The 23,640-nt window shown below is 35.8% G+C and overlaps 1 protein-coding gene across 4 annotated transcripts in view; it reads right to left on the bottom strand.

Annotated features, from left to right (window-relative positions):
• SPAG16 (sperm associated antigen 16) overlaps positions 1-23,112 on the bottom strand; it is a 938,011-nt gene extending 914,899 nt beyond the window's left edge. For 2 of the 4 annotated variants that reach the window (XM_041737389.1, XM_041737390.1), the window contains exons 1-5: positions 22,769-23,111; positions 13,024-13,070; positions 11,815-11,910; positions 8,868-8,986; positions 2,990-3,127 (exon numbers count right to left, since the gene is read on the bottom strand). In XM_041737389.1, the coding sequence (XP_041593323.1) occupies positions 2,990-3,127; positions 8,868-8,986; positions 11,815-11,910; positions 13,024-13,070; positions 22,769-22,895 (527 nt within the window). In that variant the 5' untranslated portion in view covers positions 22,896-23,111. Of the gene's footprint in view, positions 1-2,989; positions 3,128-8,867; positions 8,987-11,814; positions 11,911-13,023; positions 13,071-22,768 lie in introns of all 4 variants that reach the window. The other 2 variants (XM_041737393.1, XM_041737392.1) reach the window with 2 other exon arrangements.
• Between the last annotated feature and the right edge of the window lie 528 nt (positions 23,113-23,640).

The raw sequence follows: 23,640 nt of genomic DNA, 5'->3' as shown, positions 1-23,640 counted from the left end.
AAACTACTACTTATATTATTTCTCTCCAGTATCTAGTATACACTTTTACCTTCAATGCAATTATAAACACTTTTTAATAGTACATTTCTTCCCTTAAATACATCTATATAGGAGGAAATTTTCCAAACATTCATTTCTAAAACTTTTTTTTATTAAGGTATAATTTACCTATAATGTTGTACCAGTTTCAGGTGCACAACACGATTCAATATTCATATACAGTGCAAAACGATCATAACTATCATCATACATACATATATATCATACATGAAACCATATTTTAGATAAGATAATCTACATTTGTAGCAAGATAAGGAAAACTTCTGTTCTAAAATAGGCATTGCTTGCAACAGAGAAAAAGGTCATTTTTTAATATAGCAATTCAAATGAAATTTAGAGTGAAATATTTCCCCTCTGATGTCCTCCTTTATGCTTCATCATTGCTGAATTTCAAAAATATTAATGATGTGATGATTAAAAAATATCCAAGGATGACAGCCTTTAGAGATATTGATAATAATAGCTGACATTTTCAAAGCACTTTGTGATTTACACAGCTCTTTAATATAGATTGTCTCATTTAATTATCACATCACTCCCTAGGAGTTAATAATATTATGTATAATTACTCTCAGTTTAACAATAAGAAAACTGAGTTAATAAGTAGCAGAATATTGGAAGGTAGGTATTTGAACCTTAAGTTCAATACTCTTTCCATGGCAACTCTCTTCTCTACATAAATACTAAGCTTATAGCTATCTGATTTCTCTGATTCTTCTAGATACATCATTAAATGCTACCACTATAATGAGGACAATATATAACAGATCTGTAAGCTTCCTTTTACATACTAAATATTGATTATTATTAGAAAAGTATTTAAAATCTACACTTATCTTGCCTTGAGAAACAGTCTTAATCCTGAAAAGGAAAACTTTATGGTAGGTTCTATAAAAGAAATTTCGTGTTTATTACTAATCTCTATTAGAAAAATACCTTCAAAAGTTGAATTGAAAAACCGTGTGATAAAACATCACAATGTGGGGCAAACTTACAGCATGACAGAAGTAGTTTTGGTAATTTTTTACAAAACTTCAGTCTCCATTTTCTGAAATGCATCCAAAAGAATTAGGCTCCAGAGACACGCTTCACCAAAAGGTACCATGAGAGCACAATGTACTTAATATTCATTTAATGATATAAATATTAGGCATATACTAAGGGTCAAGCATCTTTCATTCAAATTTTCCATGTCAAGTAGATTATTTATTTTCCTTTTCTAATTTGTTAAAGTTTAATTATTCAAATAAAATAGATTTAGGAGATAATAATCATAACTCTTTAAACTAAAACTGTATTTTAATAAATACAGTAAATTTTATATACATTTAATAAACTGATAGTTTTTAGTAAACACAAACAAGAATCAGATCTCATTTGAGTGATATGTTTTAATTATGGGCTAATAATTTACACAGGTAATAGTTTATATGTTTTTGACTACAGTTACTAAAGATAGTATTCAATAAACCAGTAATCAATAATGATTATTTAATGTCCCAAGACAAAACTCATTGCAGGAAGAGTCTCTATCTATTAAAAAGAAAATTAGCAAACTCAAGCAATAATTCAAAGAAGATCAGGAACTGAAAGAGTATGCCAGGCAGCACTCTGAAAAATTTGCTGTGTCAAATTCCCAGTGCATCCATTAGGTGTCTATAGAATATCACAGTGAACATCAGGGCCAATAGTGCAAACCACTTCTGAGAAATGAACTGAGAATAGAGAGAATGCTGGTTCTAGTAACTTATCATTCCATGGATTATCATATACTTCTAAGACATAAAATGTCATATAGTATACCCACAGATAATATGAAACCTGTATAACTTGAAAAAACATTTCTATAAGTGTAAGTAATAAGTGAATAAATGATCATAAAATTATCTTTTATTTACCACCACATTAAAAAAAAAGATTTTATTTATTTATTCATGAGACACACAGACTGAGAGATAGGTAGAGATATAGGCAGAGGGAGAAGCAGGATCCTCGCAGGAAGCCTGATGCGGGACTCGATCCCAGATCCTGGGAACACCACCTGAGCCGAAGGCAGGTGCCCAACCGCTGAGCTACCCAGGTGTCCCTACCACCACCTTTTAAAAGTAGGAGCTTATTTTAGAACTTTCCTTCACTTTGCAATACGAAGCCTTGTTTTTTTACAAAGATCTTAAAAATATTATGTTTCTGTATGGTAGTTCTGCTTATCTAATTTTTTGTTGTAATAGGATTCTTTAACAGAGAAAACCACTCTTTAAGTATTTTTAACAAAAAATAATGAGCAAAGCCATCAATGTTCTCTACTCCATATCTAAGCATTGATTTTCCATCTAACATTGTCTTGATGACTAGACTCCTCCTTAGTCAACACATTCACATATTTGTCTTTGCCAGAATAACAGTGTTTAATTTTGTTCACGAAAAGTTATGTCTTTCATTAATTTCAGAAAGAAAGGTTTGGCTTCTGTTAAATTTCTTTTCTATACATAAATTCATGCTAGAAGGTGACAAATCTTCCTTTGGAGGATTTTCAAATACCAAAATTCCTCTAATTAGGAATACACTAGCTCCTTCCTTCCTTTCTGTTTCCCATAATTTTATTATTTTGGAATTTAACATCCTCATGGGGTAAAATCTTTACAAACCATGAAAATATTATCCAAACTGTAAGAAAGTGAGTGTTACATAACAAATTAACCATCTCCTATACAATTTCCTGCATTCTATTCTTCCTGGTGGGTTGCAGTTCTGAGAGTTTGGATCATCTGTTCAATTAATTTGCCTTTCACATTCTTTCCAACTAGAATTTAAATATAATTCAATTCAGAATTAAAGCTCTGGTACATTAACCACAGTTAGCTTCATTCAACTCTTTACTTCTATTTAGTCCAAAAGAAAAAAAAAAAAAGTCATTTAAAAATTAACATACTCAGCTGCCTGTTTGTAGCATTTCAAGTCTTTCTTCAAATTTTTGTTCTCATTTTCTAAAAGCATATTCTGTGTGTAGACATCTGGAACATTCCCAAGATCTCTAAGACCAGTTACTCCCTTCTGTATTAATTCATACCTAGGATAAAATCAAATCAAAGGCTTTATGTTGTTTCTTTCTACTAAATTGGCTTTATTTATGTACAATTCAAAAAGTTAAGCCCTAGGGGATATTTACAGAAATGAGTTGTGGTACTACTTTTGTAAATTAAAATGTCAACATTCATTATACATATTTAAAATAAAAAAAAATAATTAATTGCTAAGGTACTAACATCATCATGGTACATAAACTATAACTGAACATCTTGTATGTTCCAGGCACTAATCTAGACACTGGTGAAAACAAAATAGTCCAAGTCCCCATCCACTCTAGTGTGGATGGTGATATGTTTTATGAAGTAAAAGGAAACAGGATAAGAGCGATAGAGATTGAAGTAGAGAGTGATGGGGGCATCTGTGCTATTTTATATAGGTTGAACACAGAAAGTATGACTGGCTAAGTGCTATTTGAGCAGAAAACTGAAAGACATAAGGAACTAAGTCATGGAGATATGAAGGAGAGGAGCTTTCTCAGTTAACAGAAAAGTAAATGTAAAGACCCTAAAAAAAGGAGATGTTTGACATGTACAATTAAAAGCAAAAAGCCTATATATCCAGAGTATCTAAAGCTAGAGGAAGGGAAAGACTAGTAAGAAATGGGTCAGGAAGATAGCAGGAAGCAGGAGAGAAGAAACAGGAATTTGATTTTACTTGAATCAGACTGGAGCCACTGGAAGGCTTTGAGAAACAAGTCATACTCATCTGATTTCCTTTAAAAGGATTAGTCTGCTGGGGAGGTGGGGCAGGGGGATGGACTAGATGGGTGATGGGTATTAAGGAAGGCACTTATGATGAGCATTGGGTTTGTATGTAAGTGATAAATCACTGAATTCTACTCCAGAAACCAACATTACACTATATGTTAACGACGTAAATTTTTAAAAAAGAAACTTCTGTTCTTAAAAAATAATAATAATAATCTGGCATCTGCTTGAATAAACTGACTCTAGAGGAGCAAGAGTAGAATCAGAGAGACCAGTTAGGAGACTGTTGCAAAAGAGAGAGAATGGTGGCATGAACAAAGTTTGTAACAGTACAGATTATGAGAAATAGGTCCCTTTTGGGCATGCTGTCAAAGATGGAGCCAACTTATTGGTGGAGCCAATAAAGATTTTCCTACAGATCATCTGCCAGGTGTTGGTTAATAAAAGAGTTAAGGAATGACTCCAAGGTTTCTTGTGGAACAACAGCCAGCCATTTACAAAGATGGGGGAATGAAGGCAGTAGGAATTGGGTGGTTGGAGAAATTAAGGAATTGCTCAATGCAATATGTTTAGCAGGCAATCAAGTGAGGGTGAATTCTAGGTATACATGTCCAGAGTTCAGGGGGAAAGTCAGGACTTGAATTCAAATTTGGGAATCATCAGTAAACAGATACTACTTAAAGTCACAAGACTGGACAAAGCCATCTAGGAAGTAAATGTAAAGAGAGAAGTGAAGTTTCTAGACTATTTCAAGATTGGGAAGAGAAGGAAATACTACTAAATAGAGACTAAGAATCAGAGGGGGTCGTGAAGTACTATGTGAATATAAGAGCATTGCAGCTCAGGAACCAAGTGAATAAAGTGTTCCAAAAGGAAGACTTGGAAGATGGTGATAATGCTGCAAACAGGATGAACAGAAGTACTGAGGATCAGTCACTAAATTTGGCAATGTGCAGCACTGAAAAAACTTTAATGGAGTCATGGAGATGATAGAGCAACGTGAGGAAGTGGCAACATTCTCTCTCAAGGAGAAATGCTATTATATTAAGTGGAGCCTAGCAAGTCAAGATGAACTGAAAAGAAGATGTGGAGTTCAGCGTGTTTTTTTTTTTTTTGTCTTCTGCCGTTTTTAAAACATAATAAATAATGAATATCTGTATGCTTATAGGAATGACCCAGCAGAAAGGGAAAAAGCTTAGAGAGCAGAAAAGAGAGGGGACAATTGCCAAAGCAATGTCCTGGAGCAGGTGAGAAGAGCTAGGCTCCAGGAGGCAACGGGAGGGTTGGCCTTTGATGACAGTATGCAGGACTCAGCCTCTGTGACAAGTGAGTAGGAGGAGGCCTAAGAACAGACATGACAGGTTAGTAGAGAGGGAGGGAGGAGTCACAGAACTTCTGTTTTCTCAGTGAATTTAAAAGGAACATCAGAGAATCACTTACAGATTTATAACTAATTATAATTTTATGTATACATTATTTATAGCAATAAAGCTAAACAAAATATAAACATAGAAAAACTTTTCAGTAACAAAGTTATTAACAAAGAAATCCCTGCAGATGAGCTATAGATGAGCTAAACATGTTTAAAAATGTTTTAATCATCAGCATTTTCATATTACAAATCTTAATTTTATTAATATATTACATATTAAGAGTCATATGGTTGTGTTATAGATCTTATCTGATATTAAAATACAGCAAGATAAGCTCTGTGGAATATTCAAAAGGTTAAGATAATAGAATTAATATTAAGTAATACTTGCCACAATTTATAAAACAAATTAACCATTTAATTATAAACTCACTATTATATTCATATTTAGAATGTGATTTATACTTATCTGAGAAGAGAAGATGTAAGGATTGATTGAAGTATTAGGCCATAAAGCTTTTCTAACCATAAAATTGGTTTTCAGCAACTTGCTTTATTTAACACAGAAAAAAATCACTAAAGAAATTATTTTTTTAATTGGAGTTTGATTTGCCAACATATAGTATAACATCCAGTGCTCATCCCATCAAGTGCCCCCTCAGTGCCCGATTTTGATAAGAAAAAAAGTGATATGTAGTCCTTCTCTAAATTAAATGTTATGTAAATAAATTAGTATATGGTAACTACAAGTCAAGCATAATATAACATAACATATACTATGCCATGTATCTTAGGACGTTAAAAAATAATTTATCATGAAAAATTTCTATACTCTATGTAAAAATATCAAAGATGATTTTAAACTCACTAAAACTATTCTAATACTGTTAGATCATTAGGAATCTTAATCTACAAACTCCAGAAATACACTAATACATTTCTCAATAAAATCAGCATTCCCTACATAAGATTTTTTGGTTTTGTTTCAGGTGTGTGTGTGTGTGTGTGTGTGTGTGTGTGTGTGTGTGTGTTGAAGAAATATCCTGGCCTTTTTATTTCTTCCTCTTTATTCCCTCACACTTAGAATAAGACTGAAAAGTGTTCAGATGGGAAAAAAGATTGTTATTTAACTATTAGGAACAGGAAATAAAATTTACCAACAAGAGACCTGCCAATAAAATTACATAATGGTCTTCATATTTACCATAAGGTCCATAAACTACTTAGAATCACACAGAAATGGAGAATATACATGTATTTCAGGGAGAAAGTACAAAGGCTTTCGTAAGCTTTGTCTATATACCAGAAGAGTTTAAGGCCCATTGTCACAGATGACAAATAGAGCAACATAATTTCAGTAAGCACATCAATAGAGTCATAAGAGTAAGGCTTATTTTTCCTTCCTGATGGTGCCCGAGACATAGGATATAAAAGACAGGGAAACAGTCACCTAGATAATAACAAGTACTGAGTGAGAATTTTTCCTCCATGTTTTAGGGACAGTTAGGGAAAATACTTTATCAACAAAGACAAAATTGTGTTAGCTACTGCTAACCCACAGTGCACACTTGTTTGTGATTCACAGAAAAAATTCCTATTACATTCATACATACACAATTTCTTTTTGTGAATTGTCACAAAATAGTTTAGAACTCGCCAAAAAAAAAAAAAAAAAAAAAAAGCTTTCTGGGCTATATGTAGTTAATCACTTAGTAGTCGACTATATGTAGTCCACTGTGACTAACTTTGCTGTTATAGCATGAAAGTGGCCATAGACAATACCTAAAAGAAAGGTTATGGCTATGTGCCAACAAAATTTTATTTATAAAAAAGAGGCAGGCCAAATTTGTTTGCTGACCTTAGATTTAAAAGACTTACTGCAATTACTGTTTGAGGATTGAAAAACCACAAGCCAAATTTTACTGCCCAGGTTTTCTGGTTACTTTGAGGTTTTCTATTTTATAAACTAACAATGAGGAAAACTCATTTTGTCAAGTTCTATAAGACAAATGAATTCATAGTAATGAATACTATAAATGTTTTTCTCTATAATAAAAATGATAAAAAAATATTTAATATTCCAATAGCCCTACTATGCAGAGTAAGTAAAAGTTTCTGATCAAAGCAAAAAATTTGTCATTTGAAATAAAGAGTCAATACTGTGAAATCTTATTACAGTTTGTAACTTCATTACAAACTGACGGCTAGGGATAAGGATACAATTATTTGAAACACAGTATTACTAAACCCATATAATAATGAGATATATGAATTTTACTTTAAGATTATTGTAATATATTAAATGGCATGCTCATATAGGGGTTCTACAAGTCCTAATACCACTGTAGTTTTATCTCTGAAGTTTTAACTCAATTCAAATTGCTAAATCTAAAAGGACAATATGAACAACAAGCACTTGTTAAAAATACAGTTGGTTCCAGATTTCTCAAAGAGAATAATTTCACACTTTGGAATGAACAAACATGGAAGTACTACATGTCCTATACATATTCTTAGAAAAAAAAAGGAACTGAGCCATATTAATTTTTCATTTCATTAGTACTGTAAATTAATCATCTACCTACTTTTACAAAAATGTATTTTCTAATACATTTGTAATTATCTCTTAGGGACATTTTTATAAAAATCATTCATGCAATTTCTATTTAATAGGAACATTATTATTTTTCTACCATCAAACTTGCTCTTTTTCCTAAACTGTTTTAATGAAAAATGGTCCTTTCATTCAATTTATTAACTTTAGATATGCACTTTAAAATAATAAAACTGATTTCTTCGATGTACATGGTCTTGGTAGATGAGAACTAAAAAAAGCAGCAAATGAAAATTACAACAAGGTTGTGGTAGTAGAAATTACAAATTGCTCCTTATATTTAAAATTGGGATTTAGTCTCAAAACACTACAAACATTTTTTATATCATAGTATCCCCTTTCCATGATATGAAATGTCTTTTAAAATGGCTCAAACATATTTTTACATCCAACTATTCAATATTTCATTAAATAACCTTAGGACTCTGAAAACATTCCTGGTGACATTACTGCTGTAGCAGAGGAATAAAGACAGAATGCCTGCTGATTTCCATAACCAATAAGTTACTAAAATTTTTGATTATAAAAAAGATCTGTGTCTAGACATCGTTTGAAAATATAATTCTGCTTATTTCTAAATGAAGAAATATTTATAGAAAAAGAATTAAACAATTGTGAGAGCAGAGAAAGGCCATTACACTAGAAGTAAAGCAAATGAAGTAGTACTCTTGGTAGGATGTCTGAATGCAGGAAATATTACCCTTAATAACTATGCAAAATGTATTAGAAAAGTATTTCATAAAAGAGCTTTGTATTAATATATAATCCCAGGAGATATTCCATTTTCTTGATTTTTGAAAATCACTCAAATTTGAATATTTAGAAAGGAGGTTTAATAAAAACTTCTTTTAAACTGACATCTTAATTATGTGAGAGAAAGTGTGTTGTGGTTCCACTGGTGGGGATGAGAAAGGCTTCCATCCATTTCATCCATTTTGCATAAGCTGAACAACTTCAAATCCTTTAAGACAGTTAAAAGTGTACATGTTAGCATTTTAGAGAACTATTTATCTACATAATTGTTTACCATTCAGACTGAAAGCAATCAAGAGTTCTGGTCATTCCCATTTTGATTAGGAAATTGCAGAGAAAGTCTTCTATTACTTCAGGTACTTGTTGTTTTGAAGGAAGAACTGTTTTCTGCTCCTGAAATTTAAATGTGTCATTATTTATTTTGAAAATACAAAATCATTACTAAGCTTTGATTATTGGTACAAATGTTTATTTTTTCATATATATTTGTTGAATGTTATGTTCCAGGAACTATTTTAATCACTAGAGATAAAGCAGTAATGAATTTATACCTATATAAGACTCAGTCTTCACATCTAATAGTCAAGTAGACGGATCCAGGAAACGAATAACTAAATTAAAATACATAATATGAAAAAAAAAAATACATAATATGGCAGATGGCACTAAGGGTCTGGGAGAAAAAAGAGCAGAGGACTGAAGGGAGGGAGAGCCAGATGCAGAGCAGATATGTATGTGGAGCTGGGCTATTATATATGTAGAATGATGAAGGAAGATTTCACTGATAAAGTGGAATCTGAGGATAATCTAGAGAAAGACAATCATGTTTCAGTTTTAGCAACAGCAAATAACCTGAGGCAAGAGCATGACTGGATTATCTAAAGAACAATAAGGAGGTCAGCTTGTCCTTTCAATAGCATATAACACATTTTCACAAAGGGGGAACATATGGACCTTTTACTTCTTTCAATATTATCATTATAAAAAGAAATACAATAAATTCTAGTGCCTTGATCTTTAGAAACACTATGATAGAGAAGAAGTTATATGATATGAAGTAGTTTATCCTACCATTTCATAATGGAAGTCAGTCTATCAACTATATCAGGGGTCAGCTAACTATATAAATAAAGTTTATTAGAACACAGCCATGCCCACTTGTTTACATATTGTCTATGGCTGCTTTCATACTACATAAGAGAGGTAAGTTGCAACAGACATCTTATAGCCCTCAAAATCTAAAATACTTACTATATAAGCCCAAAGAACAAGTTTGCAGACCCCTGAATCAGAAAAGCAAGTGTATTTCAGCAAGTGAGGTATGGATTTAGGACAGTCATAAAACCACCATAAGTCAGTGTATAAAATAAGCCAAATAATGGGAAGATACTTAAAAATATCAACAGCATCATTGTCTCCAGAGTGCCTTAATTTTCTTCTTATTGGCAAGAACTTACCAATCTAACTGCTGATTGTTTAAACAGACATCTATTTTCAAACATAGAAACTCAACAATAGCCTTTCCTTCCTCCTTCTCCTTAACATGGTAATGGTTACATACCAGGTAAATGTTATATACCTGTTAATAGTTACATAGAAATGCATGAGGAAAGAATCTCTGTTGCCCTAAAAGGTTCTTCAAAAAAATTACATAATGTAATGCTGATCTTAATTACTAGTAGCTGCTACAATATTCAAAACAATAATCCATTGAAGCAAATTTGGGAGAAATTTCCTGATAAATGACTGGGGGGGGGGTTGTTTTTGTTTTTAAAGATTGATTGATTGATTGATTGATTGATGCATGAGAGACACGCAGAGAGAGGCAGAGATATAGAAAGGTGGAAAAGGAGGCTCCTCACAGAGAGCCTGATGTGGGACTCAAATCCCCCGACCTGGGATTACACCCTGAGCAAGGCAGACAATTAACCACTGAGCTACCCAGGCTCCCATGACTAGGGTTTTAAAACAAAATTTTTAACACTCAAGTAGGATAATCTGGAATATCTTTCCTATGATCATTTTAACAGATATTATATAATAATGTTGATTATGTGCAGGGCCCTATATCAAACATGTAAAACACCATGGTAGCAGAATACAACATCCCTACCTTCAAGTCTTTGCATTATGGTGGAAGAATATATATAATTACTGGATAAGGATATAATATGGCTAGAAGTAAACATTCATTACACAATAATAAATGCAACCATTGCATTTCTGGTCAATAAATTTGAATATGATATTTAGAATGAGATAGATGATAGTTGAAGTAATTGGGAACACAGGAGGAAAAGGAGGACAGAGAGACTGTACCTATTTTAGTTTCTACAGATGTCTGCTAATATTTGCATGTACATACACATCTGGTAGATTGGTTCCAACACATCTGGTAGATTACTGCCTTCTCAAATAATATTTCTTTTCTATCTTTTCCTGAAAACATCTGATACACATACTTTGAAACACTCAAAGTAGAAATCCAACCACCTTTAACTGCCATGATTCTTACTTACACATGGAAATTAGCAGTCCTATCAACATTTTATATGTAACGTACACACACACACACATACATGTTCCAAGTGATGTGACTGTTTTTAAACTCAAATATAATATTCACTCAACATATATTTGTTGAACATCTCCCAAATGCCAGGAACCATGAAAGGTGTTAGGGATTAAATATGAATGAGATACTGGCCTTGTCTCAAGGAATTAAAGACTAGCTGAATAAAAACAACAAATCCCCTACCACATTCTTTAGTAAAATAGTTGATAAGAAAAAAAAATGTTGTAACATATTAAGAACTCCCTGTGAGATGAATATTCCATAAAACAAAAAAAAAAAACACAATGTTTACAAAACCCATTTTAGTATCTGTGTCCAATACCAAATTCTGTACATTAATGTTAAAAATCCTTGGTTTAATATCCAATGAGATTAAACAGGCAGAGTTCTGAAGGAAGGTGTCATTTAGTGAAGTTATGAAAGAGTAACCATGATATAGAAAATGACAAAAAAAGAATAAAAATGACTACTTAAGTGTGATAATAAACACACAGAAGAGAAAAAGGTACAACAAGTGACAGGATGGTGTTTACTAAGTAAAACTTAAGTTTAGCCAGTAAAACTTAAAGATTAAATGACTTTCAAGACTTCACATAAAAAATCTGTGTTCATATTACACAAACTATAGGTTGTGTTCAATTCTCACCAAAATCTGAGTATCTGTAGCCTGTTCTTGGACCATCTGAATTGCTTTTGCCAGGTCTTCTTCACCTTCTGGAATGCTAAAATTGTCATCTGCTATCTAAATCAAAAAGAAAGAGGATAGGAAGAGCAAGCAGGCAACCTTACTTCATTTCAGAAATATTTTTTCCTCATAAAAAAATGGATCAAAAAATATATACCTTATATAAGACCCCATGTTATTCTGAAGTTCTGTGACAAAAAGATAACTAACAAGCAGGAAGCTTTCTGACTTCCTAGTAAACATCATTCAATGTCACCTCTGATAAACTCCAGATCAGCTTATGGGCATCTACTCTCATCTATAATGACAAATGTAGTCTAACAACTCTGCTGAGAAAAAAAAAAAATGTAAGGCTACTTCTCTTTTGTAACTAGTAGCAACTGCCAATCTCTAGTTTAAAAAATAAAAAAATAAAAAATAAAACTCACTGCCTAGATATTAAGCTCTTGGAAGAATGCAATTGACTCTAATTATGACACTAATGATGGTTCATACTTACCATGTGCTTCTTAGTGCTGATCAGTTCTATGCCTTTTATATGAACCCTTCAGTAATTTCATGTGGCACATATTCATATTATCTCTATTTTACTAGTAGTAATAAAAAGCTTATCTACTGCTTGTTCTTTTACTTGCCCAGGCCACAAACTGTCAGGCTTGCTTCCACAGTTGTACTTACAGAGTCTGTCATCTAGGAGCTACTATTATATGGGCCATGTTTCTGATGTAATGATAAGTCCCATCCAAACAGAGAATTAAAGGGAAGATTTGAGACAGGAACTACACTACACAGAATTATAGTTAAGCTGAAAGGAAGCCTGGGATCTGAGCTGCAGCCCATAGTGGGACTCTGGGAAACCCATCCAAGAGCAGAATGGATATTAGGGAATGCCTGCTGGACGAAATGACAGTCTGGAGTCAGTATCCACAAGGCAAAGGATAAGGACCAAACGTTGAAGCCCAACTAACAGGAAAACCAAAAGAGCCAGAGGCATTAACAAATCTAAACTTTCAAATAGAACTTTCATGCTTCACTCTTAAATAGTTGATGCTAGGTTTGGAAAACTAGCATCTCTTAAGGAAAACAAAAAAAATAAAACAAAATAGAATGAATGTTTCCTAAGAATGACTAGTGAATTTACAGATTAAATACCTAAAATGAAAAAATTACCTCTTCATATTCATAATCATCTTCAGATGCTTCAGTTATGGCGACCTCTGAAATCTTGTCAAGTGTCAATCTCAAAATATGTGGAAGAAAATGATTTATTTAAAACTGATTTGACCTTAAAATTCAGTTTCAGATCCATATATCTTACCAGTTGGTAAATGTAATTTAAGCTTTTTTCAAAATTTCTCTTCCCGGGATCCCTGGGTGGCGCAGCGGTTTGGCGCCTGCCTTTGGCCCAGGGCGCGATCCTGGAGACCCGGGATCGAATCCCACATCAGGCTCCCGGTGCATGGAGCCTGCTTCTCCCTCTGTCTGTGTCTCTGCCTCTCTCTCTCTCTCTCTCTCTCTCTCTGTGACTATCATAAATAAATAAATAAATAAACAAAAAAAAAAAATTTCTCTTCCCCATACAACCTACAAATACAAGTATTTTGAAACAAAAATATTTTTCATTATTTTAAATTATTGTTCTACATAACCCAAACTCATGAAAAACTATCTTCCCACATGTCTATTTACTATCTAATGATTTCCAATTCAATTCTAAGAAGGCTTAGGAAGAGATAATAAAATGATGGACAGGAAAACTATGGCAGTAAGTTTTTTAAATTTATCTCCAACTAACTTAATTTCTTAGAGCTCCTGAGTCAATCACAGTGCACTCTGACTTATTTATTTAAAATATTATGAATTTTTAAAAAGCACACCAATATTTAAATATAAGTAAAAAACATTTAAATGTTTTCACAATAAAAGTTATTTCAATCACTGCTTTTTTATTATATAGTTCAATTTTAAAATTAAATTTTCTTCTCAGGAAAGGCAGACTAATTTTTAAGTAAATATAAACTATACAGTAATCATAATTCAATAATTCACAAATTATCAAGAAATAAGCATTAAAATATAAATGGAAATGACTCTAATAAAAAATTCTAACACCATTTTAAGACTTTCAAAAACTACAAGTTATTGTAAGTACAAATGAAAACTTCAAAATAACATTTAATTTCCAAAGAAATCAAAACATACACCAATCACAGTATTTTGTTGGTTGGTAGGTTTACATTTTTTTCCTAACATACACACGATTATGCCAAGTTCAAGATGCATGAAATTAAACACTTTAACATATAGTAGTGGTTGTGAAAATCAAAGATGAGATTAGCCTAGTTTTCATCTTGCTGCTGGTTATGAGAAATTGTCTTCCAAAACTTAGCTAAAAGTGTATATAATAAATTATACCATTTATAGTAAGAACTGATATCACTTACACAGTATTTAATAAAAGCCAGGCATTGTCCTTGGGGGCTTTACATGATGAATTAACTCACTTCATCTTCATCCTACCTACAAGCTATTATCATCTCCATTTCATAGATCAGGACTCACACCCACAAGGTCATTCAGCTAGGACCTAAGACAGTTGGGAATCAGCCCCAGAGTTAAGTTTCACTATGCTATACTTAAACCTTTCATTATTCCATATTTGTTTCCTGTACTATGCAAACACTTGAAGTGTTTGCCAAGTATCTTCCACACAGTTCTAAACCTCTAAAAGATAAGTAATGCAGTCTTGTTACTCAGCTCCATCATAAGCTGTAACTTTTCACTGTTTGCTTTATCCACTTGAGACACTTAAGCCTACTTCAGTTATAACCAATCCTTGGGAACTAGACAGTGTCAAAGACCACTATTTTATTGTCAAACAAGAGTGTATCTCCCAAAAATACGGTGAAAAGTAATCTAGGCTTAAAAAAAAAAAAAAACACAACTAGTTAATTTAACTAAAATAATTAAAATAACCAATTAAATAACTAATTAAAAACTAGTGTGGTAGATTAAACTACAGGAAAAAAAATTGCATACCTGCATCTGATCCTATAACTTTGAAGTTACCCATACAGGGTACCAGTATTGAAGTACCCACCTACAGCTATGGAAGTTTCCAATAGTACTGGCTTCACTCTCCTTTAATCCCTTGCCAGCAGCCTTCTTATAGACCATAAGGCTTCCACTAATAGTCTGTTCAAGGTATTTTAGCTTTCACTAACATCCTACTTAAAGAACTTCCAACATCTGTCCTATATTCATTTCTAGAACCACTCCAATACTTTAAAGTATCTCTTATGTTAGAACCCCATTTCAGGGTGCCTGGGTGGCTCAGCAGTTTAGCATCTACCTTTGGCCCAGGGCATAATCCTGGAGTCCGGGAGGGAGTCCCACATCAGGCTCCCTGCATGGAGCCTGCTTCTCCCTCTGCGTATGTCTCTGCCTCTCTCTCTCAGAAAAAAATAAATAAAATCTTTAAAAAAAAAAAATCCCATTATCAGGTGCCAAAATCTGTACTTTTTATCTTTTTATTATTGTTACATAACCAACTCCCCAAAACATAAGGCTTAACAATAAGTATCCATTATCTCACAGTATCCATGGTCAAGTATTCGGTGGCTTAGCTCATGTATTTTCATTTGGGATCTCTCATGAGGCCTCAGTCAAGACTGAAGCCAACCTTGCAGTCTTCTGAAGGCTCAGCTGAGGCAATAGGATCCCTTTCAAAGATGGCTCTAACATTGTTAGCTGAAAGTTTCAATTCCTCCCCATGTGAGTCTCTCCATAAGTTTCTTAAGCATTCTCAAGACATAGTGGCTAGTTACCCCCAGAATAAGCAAGAAAGCAAAGTGGAAGCCACAATAACTTTTATGGCCAAGCCTAAGAAGTCATACATCATCATTTCTTCACTATTCTATTGGTTACATAAGTCAATCCTATTCAATATATAACGGAAGTATATAGTAGCATGAGGACCAGGATATGGAGATCAGTGGGCATCATTTTGAAAGTCAGCAACCATAATACCTTAAGAGGTTTCAAGAGTATTAAAAGTGTAAATCATTTAGAATGGTGCCTGGCTCATAGTAAATGCTATGTAAGTATTTGTTATTGTTCTCCTTTTCTAGAAAGAGATGAGTACCTGTGGAGAAGTCTCATAGGTCTTTCATGGTCCAGTTCCCCCATGCATTAAGATGAATGGATTATTAAAATACATTCTAAATTTTCCACTTTTCTAAATTTATATTTTTCCGATATATTTTCACTTCATTAGATAAAATTTCCTGAAGTTCAGCTACAGGAAATCAGTCTCTTTTTTTTTATGGAAAAGAATGCCCTTTTCTGCATGACATTTACTAAAACTTGATTTTGTAAGAAATCACTTATCTTTAAGTCCCCAGAAAAGTAATACCATCCTTCCATCATCACTGCTCACACCATAATACATTCCACAAAGATGTAAATATTCCAAAATCATTTGGACAGACTTTAAAATTGTAAATAAGCCAACTGATAAGATTAATGTGAGGAAGAAACATCAAAGCATAGGTTGTTAAACATGGCAATATGTAGAAGAAAAAAGTGATTTGTCCTCAAAGCTTTGGAAATATCAAACTTGCTATACTGCTACCTAGAAAATACTCAAGGCAACAGCTTTCAAACCCTAATAATATACTGTTTCCCCCCAAATCAAAAAGAAAAAATGAAAAAATACCATTTTATAAAGCTTAAAAAGTACTGTCATATGGAGCACTATCATATTTATTTCCACAACAATCCTGTGAAATTAAATAACATAGATACAGTCTTTTCTAAATGAAAGAAAGAAAGAAAGAAAGAAAGAAAAAGAAAGAAAGAAAGAAAGAAAGAAAGAAAGAAAGAAAGAAAGAAAGAAAGAAACTGAATTAGGGAGATTAAAAATTGCCAAAAATCATATTCCTAGAAGTGACGGAGACAAATTTCTTAAATAAAAAGATCAGGAATTTTCTACAATATTGTATTTCTGCAGTTTCTACATGTTTCTACAATGACACAAAAAAACTGTAATTTTTACTAAACTCCTAGGCAATGAACCCTCACTTGTTTTCCAAACTCTCAAGTGTTATGCTACCAACAGCTAAATCAAATCATTTAAATAGCTCAATTTGAAGGCCCTAAAGGAGGGAGAAGTGTAAGAGAGCTACGGGGCAACAGACCCAAACATTAAATCAGCCACGGGCAAGAGATTAATAAGACGAAAGGTCAGGAAGAGGACAAACATTCAATATAGGAACCACTATTTTCCTTGATTGGTATTTTCAATATCCACAAAAATCATTTGTACAGAAAAATCTTCCCAGGAGCAACTGAATTGAAATGTGATGTTGCAGTGTTACTGAAGAAATAAATGTACTTTGGCATGCATCTGTCTATCTAGCCTAGCTGGATAACAACACATGGACAAATGCACAATCAAATCCCCCAATGACTGTGTGGCAGCTTACAAATACGCATATATACAAAATATAAAAATAAGTAAATATGGAAATTAAAAGAGAAAGTAGAGAAATAAGACAAAGGTAAAGCTGCAGTACATGCCATAAAGTTTCATGAACTTTGTCAAACCTAAGTCACATGACCCAAAGCTTCCCAGCAGTCAGTGTACAGAGGGGAATGTAATCAGATACCAATTCAGTATCCATCCAATGAAAACAGATGAGTTTCTCCGCAGATATACAGCAGAACTGGTTCTAAAGCCTGAGAGAAATTACACTCTTCAGTTCTCATAAAGAGAACACTGCAGATTGTACAGATGTTGATTCCCTTGGCCTTTGGGACAGCCAGAAAGACTAAATGATGCAAGATCTGATGGAATATCATGTGTAAAAAAGGTTGGAAAGCATTGCTTCAGAAGCAATGTTGCCAGGACAGGAATAAGCAATTGACCAAGAATTGCCTGAATGATAAAAACCCTCTACTCTTGTTCTACTTTTCCTGGACAACTTTCTCATGTGTAATCTCATCTCTTAGGTGATCCTATTCTCCAGGAAATGTCCATACAATTAAGCTGGTCATAGTTCTCAGAAAAAGTGATTTTTTTTCCATTGAAGAATAAGCCAGAATTCTGTCTTAAAATCAGTTTGTTAATGCCAACCTGATTCTGAGCTCTTACAGAACTCCCTTCGTATTATCTGCCTAGTATTCCTTCAAAGAACATTGTTGAATTCCATTTCCAAAATTCATTTTTTTCATCCTTTCTATTCCCTTCAGATGTAGCCATTACCTCTCTGTCTGCTTGAAGTTAACCTGACATTAAATATTGTGCCCAGTTTTCTAGTCTGCTCTTGCCCAGGGTACCATCTGTGATTTCCCTTCCTCCCTGACCTGTAGCCACAGCCCACAGCACCACCGAGTTCTAGGCCAGGTTCCATATCCTAGAGTCAGAGCCTATACTCAGACCAAGTACTCATTCCACATCTCCACTTGCTATGGAAGAAATTTAGTAGGATTTTACATACCATGAATTGGTTCCCTGGTACCTGGTCACCATGAGTGAACTGATAGTTTCTGCACTAGCAGAATTTGTACCAGATCCTAACCTTATAGACCCTCTCAGAAAATAGCCCAATATACATTCACACTGAAACTACCAGGAAACCCTAAATCCATCACAGCACTACAGAAGACACAACTGCAAGAAGACACAGAGAAGCATTTCAGCTGGTGTAATGGAGCAGAGCTTGAGGTGACAGTTGATTCAACAGGGTCACAAACAAGGTTCTGCAAATGGACCACAGCCAGAAAGCTATGAACAATTTTCAGATGTGAGCACCATACAAAGTTCCTCACACACTGGTCTCTTCCACTGCTGCTATGGAGGTAGTGATCACTGCCAGCAGCAGCATCTTTATAAAGAACTGGAGTGAAACATATAGCTAATTATATTTTACATGATTTCCCAAAGCTACTATAGACAGAAATTGCTTTGTAATCTTTGCCATCACTACAGAGCCAATATACACAGAGGCAATCTAAAATCTAGCCTGGATCCTCCATGATCAACATTTTACTCACTAAATTGAAACAAAAGTACTGTAAATAGCGAACATCATAGCCACTGTCCCCTTTCTTAAGAATGCCAGTTTAAATAATGTTAGATCACTGAAATAATATATACCAAAGATGGCAAATAACTGGCACACTTGCTTCCACTCCCCCCACCATTGTTGTTTGTTTTTTGCAGTTTTTCCCACCAAGTCTTCAGGAGGTCTTAGAACTCTTATTAATACCACATACCAGGGAGTCATGGACTCAGCACAAGTGCAAATTTATTGACTACCCCTGACCCAGACATCACTGTCATCCTCTGCCTCAGAAGCTGGAAAATAACGTTTTTTTCAAAATATAAAGCCCATCATTCTCATAGTGGATGGTGGTTTAAGTTTATTCAACTTCTAAGCCAGATATCCAAGGATATGAGCTCTACATATTATACCTCTTATCTGAAAATCTAAAGGCTAGTAGTTAAGAAATTTGTAGACATCCTTGTTACTTCAATTATACTACTTAGACCAGCAGCACCTGCAGCACCCGCAGCACCTGGGAGCTTGTTAGCAACGCAGAATCTCAGCCCTGACTGGGACTTACTGAATTAGTCTTCTTTTAAAGATCCAAATTTTTTTATTCACGTGCACATTAAAGTTTGCCTAGACTAGAGGACACACAACAAAATACAATTTTACAATTTGTTCTTTCCAATAGCTCATAACTTTCATGCATATAAAATGCAATGAAAGATTGTGTAGGGATGTCATTTAGAAAACAAGCATGCATCTTATCACATGGGTTATCTAAGTGTGATCACCATATTTCAGGTGACTTGTGAAATCCTTAATTTTGCCTTTTCAGAAACAGTTGACTTTGGGACTGCATTCAGAGTTGATTAACTTCAAAGGACTGGCTAAAGTCTCAGACACTGCCATTGGGGCCAAAGGAGACCTTCTTCAGTGGTCAGCAAACTTATGTCAATTATCTAAGTAGCCAAATTCTTAGTGCTGGATTGCCTTTGAAAGATAATCAAAATCTAGGGATCCCTGGGTGGCGCAGCGGTTTAGCGCCTGCCTTTCGCCCAGGGCGTGATCCTGGAGACCCAGGATCGAATCCCACGTCGGGCTCCTGGTGCATGGAGCCTGCTTCTCCCTCTGCCTATGTCTCTGCCTCTCTCTCTCTCTCTCTCTCTGTGACTATCATAAATAAATTAAAAATCAAAGAAAAGATCGTTATTAAAAAAAAAAGATAATCAAAATCTAGTTAGGGGAGTAGAGAATCAGTGCAAAAGGAAGTACATATAACAAAAACAATAGTTTGGGGCTCCACTTTCCTAGAGTCCCTGTTTTCCATTATTCTTCCTTGAACTTTCAACAAGTAGCAACAAAATCAATTCAGTATTAACTTTCTTAGTACAATTCATTCCAGCCAATTGGAATGGGCATTCCCAAATGTCCAAAGCCACACATTAGCCGCAGTTTCTACTGCAACTGAAAACCTTACCCAAGTGGTACCCATTTCTAACAAAATTCATTCACAAAAACAACCAACCTTTACAAACACTTGACCCTTTACAAAGCACATAGTTAAAACCTAGCCTTATATTTTACAATGTTGCAAAAACCTTTCTAAGGAAGAGTTCTCTGGAGGACTCTTAACTGCATACACAGATTTCTTAAAAGCTCTGGAGATAGCTAAGAAAGGAACTATGTGCACGCATGTTTGTATCTTGCCTTGTGGAAGTTTAAAGCATAAAAGCAATGATACTGTAACCACTTCAGAAGAGAAGCAGGTAACACCTACACACCTTTACAGGTAGTAGGTTACAAAGAAGGGGTGTTGCAGGAGGAAGAGTTATTTTTCCTGAATACATTCTCTAAGCTCATAAAGAACACAGGGGCTTTACTAATGAAGCCATTACCCTCATGGTGGATTCTGGGTGTTTCTGGTTTGGGCCCTGTTATTCTGTACATGTTCTTTATGTTTGAATGTTTAACGGCAAAGAAAAGGGTGACTTCCTGGAGAATTAGAGTCAACCTCTTTCAAAGACTATTAATATCTTGATATCTAGTGTTCTAAGGAGCATCTGTTCAGTCATAAATAAGAGAAGCCCAAGAGCAAATGCAGATTAGAAGTGATAAAGTGTATGTGGAAAGTACAGAACATCAGATTTCTGATTCATTTGTGCATATTATAACTTTTATTTATCCACTGTGATAGCTCAATTAAATTACCTGAGAGCTAAAGACTTTAAACTCAAGAAAGTCTCACTTCAGCAACTATCATAATTACCTTAAGAAACAATGTCAAATAACATTATACAGTCAACTCTTAATTATGCAGGTTAAGAGAGCCCAGGGATACAGGGATAATTGGCAATCAAAAGTAATCCTCAAACTTCATTTTAACTAAGGGTTAAAGCCTCTCTCATGACTAAACCTCTTACCTAAACACTTAATGTAGGAAAATTGGCAAAATATGTAGTTTTGCTATCCCTCAACTACCCTTTGGTTGAAACCCAAAATATCAGACAACTAAAGAAAGATGAAAGAAAAGCAAAGGGGCCAGATAATTCAGAAACTGGATAATAAAATCCTAAAAAGTCAGAGGCGCTTATATTCACAAATATGATTATCTGGAGAATTCCTCGTAACACAGGCTTTGTGCTATGTATCGGCAGTTGTGACTCAGCAGTCCCCCCTGAAAATTCAGTAAACCTAAAAGCTGTGCTATACTGGAGTTCCAGAAAGTGCAAAAAAAGCTAACTCAGCGCGTTCTGTCTCATGTTAACAATTAAACTATGTGTTACAGAAATCATCTTGGTGTAGACAAAAATAAGATGCCTGGTTGCCACTCGCTACCAGGGACCCTAGGTAACTTTATACTTGACGTATAGGTAAGTTCTCAAAGAACTGCTGACCCATTTCTGGATTTAAAAAGGGAACGTTACTGGAAAAGGCAGCTATTTAGAGCTACCAAGTATATAAAACCCTCATTTAAGACACTAAGGTACCCACGGATCTTATTTAAATTGATCTTGAACTATTCAAACTGACATGCCTATAAAAACTCGTGTTTGCATTGAATAAAATACTACATATTTTGTTTGATCCTTGCAACTAAGTTCTTCAAAGCTCCGTGAAGCACCGACGTGTAGAGTCCGAGTCAGGTCAAGTCAGGTCAGGTCCAAAGGCCACGGGGCGAACCGCTGTTAGGTCTCTGAAGCCTTGGATTAAAGCTGGGGGGGGGGGGGGGGGGGGGGGGGGAGGATTCATAGTCGGACGGAAAAAAAAATAATAAGGTGGATTTTGGAGTTTCCTTGATGTCTTCAAGAATAAAACAGATCACCATCTCTCTCCTACCTGCCTGGAAAAAAGAAAAAAAAAAAAAAAAAAAAAGGAGGTATCTTTCCCCTGAAGTCTCCTTCTCCAGTGCAATTACTCTGCGTGCCTGGGGGAGGCGAGCTCTCCCCCACAGACTGCTTGCTCTTCCACTGTTCTCGTACTTGCAGATAATTGTCCATTCGTCACCGTCTGACCTCTTCCTATCATCCCATTTCGGCTCTCCAGGTCCTCCCTTAGTGGCTTTAAAATTAAAGATGTAGTGATCATCCTCAAACGGACCCGGACCCGGACCCGGCCACTCAGGGCCCATCTGCAGAGTCGCAGGTGGGGCGCTTCCGCCCGGGGTCTGCCCGGGGGCTCCTCCCACCGGGACGCAGCAGCCCGGCCCCTGTGGACGGCGGCGGCGACCCTCCCGGCGGGCGGAGGCGCCTCCAGGCCCTCGAGGCCCGCGGGCATCCCGACCTGCGGCGCGGCCTCCAGCCTCCCGGGGCGCCCTCGCCCGCAAACCCGCTCCCGAGGGGCGCGCCTGCACGTAAGGATACGCTCCAGGTAGAAGGCGCCCTCGGCGGCCACCGCCTCCGCCGTGTCCCCGGCGGCCGTCAGGTCCAAGCCCAGCGCCTCTTCCAGCACCCGCAGGGTCGAGCCGGGCACCCCCAGCCTGGCAGCCATCGCCCCCGGCGGCCCGGCGCCTCCCGACGGCGGACGCCAACGCGCTCGCCCGCAACCGCACGCAACTCTCGCGAGACTCTGACAAGCCTCGTCGCCCGCAACCGACGGCTCCGCGCCCCGTCGGGCCGCGCGGGACCTCGACGTCGGAGCCCTCCGACCTTCCCGGTTGCCACGGCAACGCTGTTGCCTAGCTACCCGGGGACGCACTTCCTGGAGTGGATGAGACGCGAAGCCAGAAAGGGTCAGCTTGGATTATATTCGTTTTCTTCCTGAGCAAGGTTGGGTTTGTTTTTTGTTTTTGTTTTTGTTTTTTTTTTTTGGTTTTTTTTTTGGGGGGGGGGAGGTGTTGCTGGGTGTTTGGGTTTTTTTTTTCTTTTTTTTTTTTTTTGGTTTTTATTTTTTTTTCGTTTCGACTCTAACATTTCGTTCTCTTCCCTAAAGTAATTGCCTTTCCCCTGGTTCTTCACATCCCCATCTTCAGCCCCCCTAAATTTAGGTGTGTGGAGACCCGGCGCAGACTCCTGGAAAAGAGCAAGAACCTCAGTACCTGGAATTTAAAAAAAAAAAAAAAAGAGAGAGAGAGAGACAGAAATCATAATGGAGAGACTGACAGGGGGACCTGCCAACCTCAGATGCCACATGGTAAAGACCAAGGGTGGCTTAGGGCAGCCCCGGTGGTGCAGTGGTTTAGCACCTGCCTCTGGCCCAGGGCGTGATCCTGCCTTGGGCTCCCTGCTTCTCCCTC

This window comes from Vulpes lagopus, chromosome 22, assembly GCF_018345385.1.
Source record: "Vulpes lagopus strain Blue_001 chromosome 22, ASM1834538v1, whole genome shotgun sequence".
NCBI classification, from domain to species: domain Eukaryota; kingdom Metazoa; phylum Chordata; class Mammalia; order Carnivora; family Canidae; genus Vulpes; species Vulpes lagopus.
The sequence above is the reverse complement of the archived record's forward strand: the minus strand, read 5'-3'. Positions and strand labels throughout refer to the sequence as shown.